The following is a 13,087-nucleotide window of genomic DNA, read 5'->3' as shown; positions in this document are numbered from 1 at the left end:
GTTGTAAAAAGAAACAAATCCTTTTTTTGTTAAATGCTGCCGACCAGTTAATAATGTTCTATTTTAAACTGATTTCCTAAGAAATTTATTTTTCTTAGTTGTATTACTTTTTTAACGAACTAATGATATTTATGTTCTAGCATTTATTTCCAAATAAATGTGAAGATTTACATCGAAAAGTACATGCACGTGGCAAGTTTGAAAGCGTGCGTAAAAGTAATTATAAAAAGTGTAGCATAATTAGTGTAATATAATACGATAATATGTTTCTAAGAACTAAAAAGTAAAGTTCGCGGTGTCATTCTAGAACTAATCATGTTTTGTGGCAAAGAAATGGTAGGGATTCATTCAACCAATCAGCCATAAAGTGATAACGACCGATTCTGAATAGAGTAGAGCAGGCCGAGTGTTTACCGTCCTTAGTCCTTATTTACTATTATCTATTATGCACTACGACTCATGCTGTAACGCGAATTAGCAAGTTTAAGCTTTGTAAGAGTCAGGAAGTCAGTATTCCAGCGTACGCGTTACGATACGATATCTGTTTGAGTCTCCATGTCACGTACATCGCAAGTGTTGATCCACGGCTAACCTCTAACACAGTGTATAATATCCCGCAAAAATGGATAAAAGGTAAGACGCGATGTTTCTCGTGGTTCATAAGATACATGGTTGTCAATTTGTATAATTTTGATGAATCTTCAGCAGGTTAGACGCTTCGAGGTTAGAGAATCGTGAGGATGTTATTAGTCATTCCAAGAAGAACAAAAAACGATCCAGTAAGAAAAGCAGTATGTGTGGCTCGTGGATGAACAACACACAAAACAATCAAAATAACGATATAGTACCTGGAATGGAGTATCCACATTTACTGTGGCAGTCTAACATGCCGCAAAACTTTCAGAACAATGGACAACGTCTCTTTACAACAACATCTGACCCTAGCATGTGTGGTTATACGCAGATGCCTATGACATATACTATGGAGCCTGTTTCATTGCCAACCATGTATAGACTGTATCAGCCGGTGCCAGTCTCTGGTATAAGAGCCATTCACAGCAGACCCCGACGACATTGTAATCAAAATCAACCGTTGAACTTGAATATGAATTCTATGGCAAATGGCTACACGAGTCTACAAGAGAATGGGGGAGGATCTCCTGTCCCTGCTAACTATCAGAATGGAGATTACACGAGTTTGCCACCTACTGCTAATAAGAACAATGGAATAAACGGAGATGAGATAAATTCGGAACATCGGAGGTATTCAGACCCTGGTCTTGGGTCTGCAGAAGCACCGGTACAGAGTCAGAGCGAAGACTCTGATAGTGCTGACAGTGGTAGCTCCATTACTACGGTTGGACGTAGCAATAAGTTAGTCCTATCTCTTATCGAACAGGTAAGTAGTTTTCCTTGATAAATAAACACAGATTATAGCCACATAAACACAGGTATATATTTAAGGCATTACAGAAATGTAATTAGTAATCGCGTAATTTTGTTTCCAGATGACAGAACTGAAAAAGAGCAATAATCAATTGTTTAAAGAGTTAAACGAAACAAAGTCTGAAATAGGTAGTATGAAGACAAAATTAGCAGTTTGTAGTTCTTCGGATTATCAACCAGGAATGTTATCAGGTAAATGTTAACGAAAATCGTTATAGTATCTTATTATTAGTACCTCTATTATACGATACATTTTTGTTACTCTACTTCTACGTTTTTACATTAAATCCGTATAATTAAAAAGAAATTAATCCCATAAATATTTTAATTGTTTCAGATTTTATTCGCGAAATCAGGCAAGCCAACAAAACATACGAGGATGTACTAATTTCAAAAGTAAAACTCATGATTGAGGAAAAGCTGAACCAAAGGTCGTTGGAAGTGGCAAATTTAAACGTACGTATTGAACTAACTTATACAAAATTAATTTCTATCAGTTACTAATTAGTTTTTAAATCAAATTCCCTATCTATTAATCCGCTCCGCCCCATACACTTACTCGTATCACAGTTATTCAAAATACCGACTCACAATCGTGATTCGGTAACATAAAAGTTTTCCGTAAACAAACACAATGTGTTATCGTTATACTAGTCCTCTCTATCGTAGACCCAAGTGTCGATAGGTTTGTGAAAAAGTTCGTTCGGTGAAGAGAAGGCAGGAAACTTCGAAACAGGATAAAAATTCAGCGGATAGAAAACGTGGGAAGTGAAAACAAAGCGGATAAAGAGAAAGGAAGAGAAAGAATCTACTTTGCAGTTAGGCTACGGTAATGTGCCGCTCCGACCGACGCTTTCGGCATTTCCATGACGCGGTCATGGACGTATTGTTTGCGTAGCATTCGTACGTTTTGTTTGATTAGGACGGCCAGGTGATCTTCGCTTCTCCCCTCTCTCACCTTTCCCCCTTTTTTCCTTTCTTACAATTTTCCTTCCTCGATTATCATCTGCGCGCGAATTTTCATCGATCAAGTTCGTCCGTACGCGTTTCCCGAGACCCCATCTTTTTTTGTTTGATTATTTATGTACGTTTGCGTTGGAATTTTTATATACCGTTCTTCAAATAAAGACTCCCCTGTTTTTCGTAATATTTATATCGACTGCGCAGTTTGATATTAATAGAAAGAAGTATCTAGAGCGTATTCATATTCATGTCTAGCAGAGAGTTAGCGATTGAAAAGAATAAGCCGCCTTTAAATATATACATAGTTTGTCGTTCTCCAGCAATTTTTCACAGCGATCTGTTTAATATGAAGCGTTTCACCGAAGTTAATCAAAGTATCGTTTATTATTTATGGGAGAGAACATCATATTTTCTGTATTTCAATCAAGAATGCTATTCTCGTTCAATTAATTTCTTATTATCTAAGAAGGGGATCTGTATACCAAAGTAATTCATTTATTCTGTTCATGAGAAATAACGTTCAATTTGAATCTTTGCCTCTTTGTTATTTTATCAATAAAAAATATCTGCTGCTATTCTATCTTTCATACTTTCACATTAGGTGGTAAGTATTGTTTTCAATCAAAGAGGTATACGAGACAAAAAATTGGTATCCAATTATATTAGGTCATCCCCTGATTAACGCAATATTCTTCACCGTGTATATTAAGCGAGGAGAAACAATTATCCACTGATATATAATCGATCGGTATTTCGCATCATTTTTAAAAATTACTTTTCTCTGTCGAGTCCATTAAGTTATCGAGTTTTCTTTTGTGAATTTTATCGTTTCCAATTCAACTCTCAGCAAAGTCACATTAATTACATAAATCTATTTGACGTAACGTGTGAATCATACTTTACGTAAATGATATATTTCTTGATACGATCTATCTGAGAAATCTGATGCGTTCAAACGAGGAAGTCTCGTATAAAGAGCCTAGATATTTCATACTTAGACAATACTTAATATCGTGACAAACGATGCTTCTAAAATTATTAGGAGGATGAAATAATATCCATATCTTCAGCTCCAAAGTCAAATGAAAAAATACAATATTAGTTGACACAAAACAACAACCTTCTTCTTCTTCTTCTTCTTCTTCTTGTAGTCTCACAAAAAAAAACCAATCTCCATATTATAGCAGCCCCTTCAATTTAAAGACTCGAAACTTACTTTTACTCCAATTGCATTCTCCTGCTGGAATCGCAGTAAAAATCGTCTTCATCCCCTAATTGGTCTCACCGAGGAAACGAAAGGCAGCTTCGTGTTCTCGATAAAAACCCAGCCTGATACCGGAGAACCTAATGTAGACGTAATACGAAATATCCGTGACGTTTGGTAAAAATGATTAGGTTTCACATGAGGGTGTCAGCCACGGGGGTAGAAAGGAAGATAGAGGAAGAGAACGCTTTGCCCCGTGTGTTACGGTGCGTCGAGGGACGAGGAAGGGTGAAGGATGAGGCACTTAGCGGCTGTCACGGCCTCTCCCTTGGCCTCCTTCCTGCCCCTCTTTTCCTCTTCTGTCTTCTCGGGTTTCAACCATCCATTAGCCTCATCAGCCGAAGCGATGGCCGTCCGCGCCATGCTAGCCTCTCTTCGTCTCGTTGCCAATCTCCGTAATTGAACCTCCGGGACCTTCCACTTTCGACCATGTAAATTTCTGCCATGTTCGCTTTCTGGCATTTCGACGCGTTTTCACGCGGGCCAAGTGGCCGTCGCGACGATTCACGGAATCCTGTCCTTCGCACCGTCTCGCTATTTCGATTTTCTGCTGTTCACAAAACGATTCTCTTTTACGTCGGCAACGAATTTTTATTGCCATCGAACGGAGCGTTTACGATCGCAGGATAAAGGCGCCGGAGAATTACTTTGGAGAAAACGAATATTTTATAATTTTAGAATCGGATGTCTTAAAACGAACATCTCACGCGAAGAACGCTCGATTGGTATTTACGTTACATCTTCGAAAATTACGATCGAAGAACGTTCCCTGCGTTGCTTAATTCTTTAACTTTCGTCGCAACTGGCGTTAGACGAAGAAATTTAAACGGATTTTAAGGAATATCGTATAACGTACGATATGTATGTACATAAGTACTTGAAAATCAATTATCGTACCACGTGCAAACGAATATCATAAATGCTCCTTCTCAAAAATATTATTTCTCTTGCACGGTACTTGGTAATTGCGAGCACGTTCTGGAGAATCGTACGAGCAAAGAGATCTAAGCCAGTAAAACGTTATCTCGTGAAAAATTGCAGGTTGCTATGTAAATTGTTTGATTTCTTTCGAAACGTGCCGAGCCATCTTATCTGTGCCGAGTATTATTGCCCCCCTTATCTTTTATCTTTATCCTCGTTTTCTTCCGACGGGAAGAAACTTTGGGAAAAATTTCTTCCAACCGACCGTCTTAAGATTCATTAAACCTGTGTACAGCTTTATTTCTATATCTCTATGTTTCTAATATAATTCACGCTTTGCCAATAATTTTCAAATTATTTCTAAATATAATAAAAACTTTTACGTTAACGAGAGAGATCATTTATGAACGCACGAGTTTCTCGTCGAATCGTTTCAGAATCAAATAATGAAACTGATGGAGGAGAAAGAAGAGAGTGACAGACGAATAGCAAAACTGGAGGAGGAAGTTGCCATGTTGAAGCTGAACGTAAAGTGAGTACCCAGTTATAGTTTCGCATGATTACTGCAAATTCCTGTAATAAACTTTGCTATTTCTTCATCGTTTCTTCTTTTATCAAATACAGGTTTTGTGGATTGTTTTACACGTGGTTTTTCATCTAGCATACATTTCGCACTGAGTTTAAATCTCTTGTAAAATATCATTGATATCGATAGACCACGTGGCATTTGTGTCGATCGAACGTTTTTCAAATTGCGATCACGAGCGATAAGCGTGGAGTTTCACGGAAAAGTAGCTTTGTCGAAATAATTTATTTCTACGTTTGATCGGTGGAAGGAAATTTGAAATTTGATTTGCCGTCGCATATTGCGATATACTTTCATTTTCTTTATTACATACTCTTGCCGGATCTTTTTCTGAACTAGGAGAAACATCGTATAAGATCGTAGTCTTTTCTTTTTTATTTTTTTTCCAATTTTTTTTCATTCTCGCCCTCTGTTTCTTTCACGTCGTTTTCCCGTTTTCCTGCATTTTGGCAGACCGAACAGAATTACGATATTTCTATTATTTATATCGTTTTATTTATTGTTGGATTTCTTTGTCACCTAAAAGGAGTGTTCCGTTAATTAAAAATGTACTTTGCAATTTTACACGTCTTTTTATTTACGACTTCATATTTTTTTTATGGTAGTAGCAAGAATTTATTTCTAATTCGAGTGAATTCGTTTCGTTGCAATTTTTGTCGATTTAACGTAGAAGATTGGCCACCAACCGTGCTGCTAGAACTTTATTTCTTCCTTTGCGATCTATAACATAGAAGATACGTATATACGATATTTTCAATTTTCTTATAGGAAATCTCTGATCACCGAATTAATTACTTCGATCTATTACTAACAACCAGCATGCGATAACTGGCCTTCGTAGCTCTAGAAGTATTCATTTCTCTAGATAAAATATTACACGAACATTTAATAACCGAAACCATCCTAATTAGAAAATTATTAAGCGCACTAACTAACACGTTAGCTAGAACCTCTGGAATAATCACTCGAGCTTGTAACACATTTTTCCTCTTTTCAGCCTATTCGTTAAAAGAAGACCGCTTTTGGACATTTTTCTTTATGATCTTTTAAGAAACTAACCGCTAATTTCCCAACTAGCTAACCACTAAATCAATTACCTAGCCGAAATTGCTTTAACTTTCTTCTCTTAGATTTAAGTTTCAACTCGGAAAGTCGTTCCCTTTGCAAACTGGTATTCATCCCTCTTTGAAAAATCATTTAAAAATACCAGTCTTGAAACGTTCATCACTAAATAGCTATGCATCTAAGCGTATTATCGTACAGCCATACTCTTCTTTGCTTTCTAAATTTCAGAAAATCTAATATAGACGTCGGTATAGAATTTCTCTTTACAGACGTTAGTTAGCAAATAATTATTTAATTTTATCGCAGTAACGTTCTTTCAATTTAAATCACCGAGTAAACGCTTAAACGAATCGCCACTTGTTGCTTAAAAGCTATTTCAAAATCCTCTTAAAGATTTTTCTCGCTAAATGATTTCCAAACTAAACAGCATCTTGCGACACTCTTCTCCAACTCTAAAACCATCTAGCGAACGCTTACGAATCGTCATTTTAACAGAAAGCTTCTGCGAAAACACTCGCTGTTTGTAAATGAATTAGTCGAAATTATTGCAGATCACTTGGATATTTAGTAGCTCGCCTGTCGCAAACCTTCATCCACTGAACCTGAATTTGAGAAACGCTACGATTCAGTCTCGAAATTCAAGAGAAACTTCACCCACTTAAAAAACGAAAAAGAAAACAAAAAATGCACGAGACCATCTCCCAGCTTTCTTATCCTTCCATCTTCTCTTTGCACCCGCACTTTCTCAATTATTTACACCCCGCACGTGAAAATGGGACCGCATGCACCAAACACCCACCCACAAAACGCAGAACCAACAAAACACATACGCCGTCTAATGGATAATACGCGCGCGCGATCTCCGCGTGCTGAACACATATGTATATATAAACATGGTGGAAATTGTGTGTTGATTGGCACGTAGCAACGAAGGCCGCGAGATCGCCGCGTTCGAGGAAGAGACTCTGGCGCTGAGACGGGAGCTGCAGGAGGCCCGGGCGTCCAAGTGCCTGGCCGAGAATCACGCGGCAAAGTGCGTAAACGCAAGATCAGTCACGCCTGTCGCTACTTTCGATACTACGCAATCCTACGTAACCAGCACCCCCGTGCGTACCGCTCTATCCGACACCTGTAGCCTGATCCCCGCACCACCGTCATCGACATCGTCGTTGTCCTCGATAGTCCCACAACACATCACCTCGTTACTACGTTCCCGAACCGCGGACCTGGCTCACCATTTCGTCGCAGACAAGACGAACGTTCATCGAACCGCTGATTGTAGCAGTCCGACAACGTCCATCAATGCTTCGTGGTCGTTGGACGATCAGTGTCAGATGTCTAGCAGCGGTAACCAGTCGCCGCTGATAGTTACCGCTAGCAACAGTCTCGAGCAACATCGCACGGATGTCAGTTTGGAGGAGAGCTCCAATTTCTCTGCTTCCGAGCTCGCGTTAGAGACCAAGAGTTCCGATCAACGCGACGACGACGACCTTATCCTCGTCGAACATCGTTTGGACGAGAATCCGAGCTCGAAGAAGACGAAAGACGAGGACACGGCGCGAGACGACGAGCCTAAAACAGATTCCGCTACGACCAAGAGTCTTGGCGCGATATCCTCGAACCTGCAAGAGAAAAGGATAAGAGAGCCGAAGAAGGAGGTGGAATTGTCGCGTGGTCATCATCAGAGAGTAGGATCGAAGAAGTCGAGGAAGAAGAAGGGTGGTTCGGTGTCGAAGAGATCGTTCGTCGAAACGGACAAAGTCGGAACGGTCGCAGAGAGGAACGAGAAGAGTGGGACGAAAGACGCGCGGAGAACGGTGAGCGAGGACGAAGATCGAAGTCGTCTGAATGGCGGCGACGACGACGTCGACGACGACGAAACGAGCCGAGCCATCACCGAGATCCCGGAAGTGACCGTAGTCGGTGGTGGCTCCTTCGTGCCGAAAGATCTCTGCTCGACGGGAATCCTGACCTCCAGAGTCCTGACAGCACCTTCACGCGCTACCTACACCACCGCCTACATTTAGGCTACGTACGCGCGGGGCCCCTGCGAACCAAACGCGAACCAACGGTCGCCGTTGAGCGAGGGGGGCTTCAAGGGCTTGCTAGAGGCTACTACTATGTACATGTCAAATAGCACGTAGGTCTATCGTTGTACCACTCCTTTTCTCTCTGTCTGTCTGTTTCCGTATAGACACTTTTTCTGTCTTTCTTCCTTTTTCTTCGTGGACACGCTTCGCGCTATTTCTTCGGGCTCGACGAACGACCTTTCGCTTGGTTCGCTGTGTTTACGGAATATTTAAACGAAGGTATTTTCAGCAGGTACCTTTGAGTCAATATTTTAGGTATTTCGAGCCTATGCTCCAGTTTATGAACAAGCGTCGATTAAGAAAAACAAAGATTAAGAAGAAAAATATCGATTTTAAAGAAGTATTTTATCAAGACATATATCGTAGGTTTTTATCGTGGTATTTCGATGATTTCGTCAATTGTTTATTTAGTTACTTGGACTTCTTAAGGGTTCTCTGTTTTAGTTTTTAAGAAAATATTTGTTATGACGTTTACGGACAAATTGTATAAAATGATTGTTTTATAGCTGGACAAAATATTCTAGAGCATTATTTCTAGTACTGTTCTAGTATTGTTTTATAGTTGGACAAAATATTCTAGAGCATTATTTCTAGTACTTTGTTGCCTTTTCTTATATTTTTATCGTCTTTTTCTAGTTGTATAAGACACGCTCCTAAAGTACGTAGTATCATTTCTAATATAAACGAAGCGATAAACTAGGAATGAAACCTGCAACCAAGCTTAAGATCGTTCGAAAATATTAATAATCGTATGTTTTCCTCGATGGCTTTTGTTCAAAGTACGAGAAGAGTTAGAGTATTTTGTACTTTGGAAGAAATCCGTCTCTGTTTAATAATTCACGTAAATTTATTTATCCATTTTTGTATTTTCACGATCTGTCGATTCTCATTTTTCTGTACTCTTCTTCTACTTACTTATTGTACAGTTTCGATGTGTTCGAAGTGAAAGTGAAAGAAACGAATATATTTCGAGTATTATATCGACATTAAAATTTACAGTTGAAAAATTCGCGAAGAAAAGAATTTTCGCGGGGAAAATAGTTTTAGAGTTTGCTGATTCTTTCACTTTCGCTTTGTAGCTGTAATTAATTATACGATAAACGTGTGTACATTTAAATAGCGTAAATTAGTACGTTGGCATGGCTTTTGCAGCTTGTCTAGCATGCGTTTGATTTCTTCATTCTTTGTTTATCATTTTCAATATCGAGTGTACATTGTTTTTCCAAGCCTCTATCATATTATTTTTACTTTAATTCCCCTTGAACTTTTCAACTGGTTCGATTTTCGTCAATTCAGATCGATCACTTTTAAATCAACTTAAACATCGTCAGCATTAGGTATACAGGGAAGGTTTAGTATTCTTATACAATTTTTGTAAAAGTGATTTTAAGAATCTCTTACGTTTTTATATCGATATCGTAAATATTATTTTAAGTAATGTCCTCGAGTAAATACGCTTTTTTTTTAGATGTAAGTTCGAGACAATTGACCCTGCTACGTAATAATGTTAATATCTTTATATGTTATAGAAATAATTATACAATTATGTTATATATTTCGTTATTAATCTAATGAGTTTCCAAGGATTGTCGCGTAATGTAATTAGTATTTTATTAAGAAAAAAATTGGAACGCATCGGACAGAAATTAAAGATGCTAAAATATTCTCTTGCTATCTTGAAGAGAGCGACGAACATGAAATAGGCATTGGTAGCGTTCGTGATTTCTTCAATAATTTTCAGTTTGCGCAAAATATCAGAAAATGTTTGTCGGGACGTGCGACTTTTCGTTTCGATTCTACGTTGAAATTTTTTCGTAAAATACGGCAAGCAGAAAAGCTTGCCAAAACGAGAGTGAAACTGGAACATAAATACACGTAAAAATTGGAGGATCGTAGCAGGGTTAAGACTGACTAAATAGCAACAGTATAATACGTACTTCAATTTATTGAACAGTGCCAGTTAAAAAGTTCCGACGATACCCGCAAACATGTTAACCTTGTTACACGTTTTCGAGCGTCAATATTTTCGACGTTACGCAACTTCCCTTCCAGGAACGAAAATAGAAAAATAAAATAAAAAAAAAAAAAAAAAAAAAAAAAGAAAAAAAAGGGAGGAAAAATAATGGTTTTCATCGATGGCCGAGGACGAGATCGAAAGAATCAACGTATCATTATCGATTATACTCGTTGCATCTCCGTCGTTTCGCTCAAACATCATAAAAGTCCCGGTGTGTACAGTTTAAACAAGCAAAGTCAATTTTTATCTTTCGATCTGTTCGTTCGGTGGAAATAACGACCGCCACCGATACACGTTTCTCCATTTTTCTCTTCCTCTTACCCATTCTTTCTCTTTTTTCTTCCCCTCTCTCGATATTCCTCTGCAATTCTCTGTTTCGTTGCATCGAGTTTGTACGCGGCAATTTAATAAATGATCAAATATTATATTAATTTAATGTTTTCAAGCCGGCGCTCGCGTTGCGTGTGCGTGCGTGTGTGTGTGTTTGCGCGAGCGCGCACAAAATTGATATTTTCTTTCTTCTACAATTTCCACGGCAAACAGCCGCCGTAGAATCCCCGTCAACAACGGCAAACAACAAATTAATTCGTTGTTTAAACAGTTCCAGAGGCCGGCTGTTTGTCGCTGGCAAACGCGTTTAACGCCACCGACAAGGAACGATCCTGCTAAATTCCAAAGGAACTTCTTAATACATATATTCCGAATTTCCCTTATTATTTTTGTGTATAATGTAGTCTCTATTTACCGTGCGAGAAGTATCTTTTGCGAAAAGTCATTTAGGACTTGTAGGGTGGATGGCACTCTGTTCGCTGTTGAGACTGTTTGACGAACAAAAGATTGAAAAATCAACCGTTCGTTCGGTATTGGTAATACGAGTGATTTGCTTTGACTCATATTTATCTTATACGGATAGAAGATAATCTTGTCTTTTCATTGTCAGTTCACTTTTTATCGCGAGAGGAATGGCGGAAAATTTGTCAACGATTTTTAGATCTTAACGTTTGACGGATTTCGAGATCTCAGAATTTAAACGTTTTACAAATATTTTATAAAATAATTGTTTTTTTCTATTATATTTCGCAAGAGTCGGTAGATAGAAATTCCGACGTCGAACACTGTTTTTAATCGCAACAGAGTTGATTTTTCCAATCATGTTCGTCGAATGAACTAGTAGAAATTATCTGACGAACACAATGCGAAGCGGAATTTTCTAAATTGGGAAATTTGAACGTTCGAAACGAGCAAAAACAAATTTACAAAACGAACATCTTTGATCGATTATATCAACGAGCGCCATCCGCCTCAAAAATCCTGACAGAAAGATTTCACGTTGCAAACACCTTGTGTATATATTCCTTGCACATCAAGCGTATTCCACACTTTATACAATCCTCCATAACTCAAAGACAACCCCGCAAGACGCCAATGGACGAGGGTAGACCGCGAGTGACCGGTTTTGGTCGTGTGTATTCTTTTTCTGTTCTTCTAGCTGGTAGCATGGCTTTCAGCTGACCTCACTGTTGCTTTTGCCGCTTCTAAAGAGAGCATTACAGAGATTTCTTTGGGCCGAGTAGTGGATGATAGGCGAACGAACGCATGTAACGTTCATTGACTCGTGATTTGTCAGACCGGAGAAGCTGCTGGACATTCTGCGTAATAAGATGATCGATCCCGCCGACCAAGGGGGAACCATTCCGAGCTTGGTGAACGTGAAACGCTCGAGGAACGCTTCCTCCTCGTCCGAGGATGAAGAGGAAGACGAAGAGGAAGCAGATGAGAAGAATAATCAGGAGGGAAGGCAGCGAAAGGACGAAGAGGACGGTGGTAAAGTGGACGAGCAAGGAGGAACAGCGTACAGAAAGAAGGTTCCTGAATGGTTGTCGATGATCGAGAATGGTATTAAGCTGTCCGGACCTGTTACCGATTTTTAGATCACAATTTTTCGGAATATTCGAAATTTTCGATTAGAGTTTAAGCGAAGAAACAGGGTGATCTAATGTGTTTGCACGGTGTGAGATAATCCGAAGTGGTTTGAAAAGGTTTGCGATGAGATTGGAAGGAAGCGTGTCAGAGTATTTCGTATATGAACTCGTTGATGATCTTGGATGGAGTATTGGAAATTCTAGACGAAACTTTGAAAAGTAAAAAGATTTGGCGCGTCAGAGTGGAAATGTTTGTAAAAGTTTATGATAGTTGGTAGTAGCGTGTTTGAAATCTCGATAATCTTTGAAGCATTGGAAATTTTAAGTTAGAATTCGAGAAAATAGGAGGATGCCAGGGGAAACGATAGTTTTGCAAGATTTGAAGAGGTTTGTAGAAATTTGAGATTTAAAGAAGTAGCATTAGACTATTTGGATTTTTCGACGATCCTTGGAATACTGGAGATTTTATATTAAGGTGTAGAAAACGAAGGATATTCGAAGCGTTGGAATGGTTTGGAAGAGTTTGCGAACGTTTATAGCGATCGGAGATTGAAGAAACTGGCAACAGAGTATTTAGATTCCTTAATAATCTCTGGAATTGAATTCTTTGAATATCGCAGATATTATTGAACGATTGTGTGAAAGCGTTCACGAATTTGACGAATGTGAACGCTTCGATCGGAGCATAATGAATGACAGATTTGAAATTGTTAAGTCCACGACGTTAGATCAACTCTTCCAAAAATTGTCAAATTTTTACGCAAAAACGAAGAAGGGCGAAAAATCATGAACGATGATCGAGAAGAGTATCAA

The 13,087-nt window shown here is 38.7% G+C and overlaps 1 protein-coding gene across 4 annotated transcripts; it reads left to right on the top strand.

The window, feature by feature from the left end:
* The first annotated feature begins 292 nt into the window (after positions 1-292).
* Positions 293-12,121, top strand: LOC100644895. 4 transcript variants are annotated; one of them, XR_007225209.1, is made up of 7 exons: positions 297-633; positions 706-1,399; positions 1,509-1,638; positions 1,784-1,902; positions 5,032-5,126; positions 7,171-8,385; positions 11,842-12,121. XR_007225209.1 is itself a non-coding variant. In XM_012312085.3 (6 exons), exons 1-6 carry the CDS (start codon positions 623-625, stop codon positions 8,270-8,272), a joined length of 2,148 nt encoding a protein of 715 aa, XP_012167475.2. In that variant the 5' UTR covers positions 293-622; the 3' UTR covers positions 8,273-11,060. The 4 variants fall into 4 exon arrangements, 2 of the variants coding, with proteins under 2 accessions (XP_012167475.2, XP_003397942.2); XR_007225210.1 differs by having other exon boundaries at positions 11,980-12,117; XM_012312085.3 differs by lacking the exon at positions 11,842-12,121 and having other exon boundaries at positions 293-633; positions 709-1,399; positions 7,171-11,060.
* Positions 12,122-13,087: the final 966 nt, after the last annotated feature.

Source organism: Bombus terrestris, chromosome 9 (assembly GCF_910591885.1).
Source record: "Bombus terrestris chromosome 9, iyBomTerr1.2, whole genome shotgun sequence".
Classification (NCBI taxonomy): Eukaryota; Metazoa; Arthropoda; class Insecta; order Hymenoptera; family Apidae; genus Bombus; species Bombus terrestris.
Note: the sequence above shows the minus strand (reverse complement) of the source record. Positions and strands in the feature narration are given on the sequence as shown.

Coding starts and splice junctions, on each gene's coding strand:
- LOC100644895 (XM_003397894.4), top strand. Junction 1,400..1,508: donor TCCTATCTCTTATCGAACAG/GTAAGTAGTTTT, acceptor TTTTGTTTCCAG/ATGACAGAACTGAAAAAGAG. Junction 1,903..5,031: donor TGGAAGTGGCAAATTTAAAC/GTACGTATTGAA, acceptor GAATCGTTTCAG/AATCAAATAATGAAACTGAT.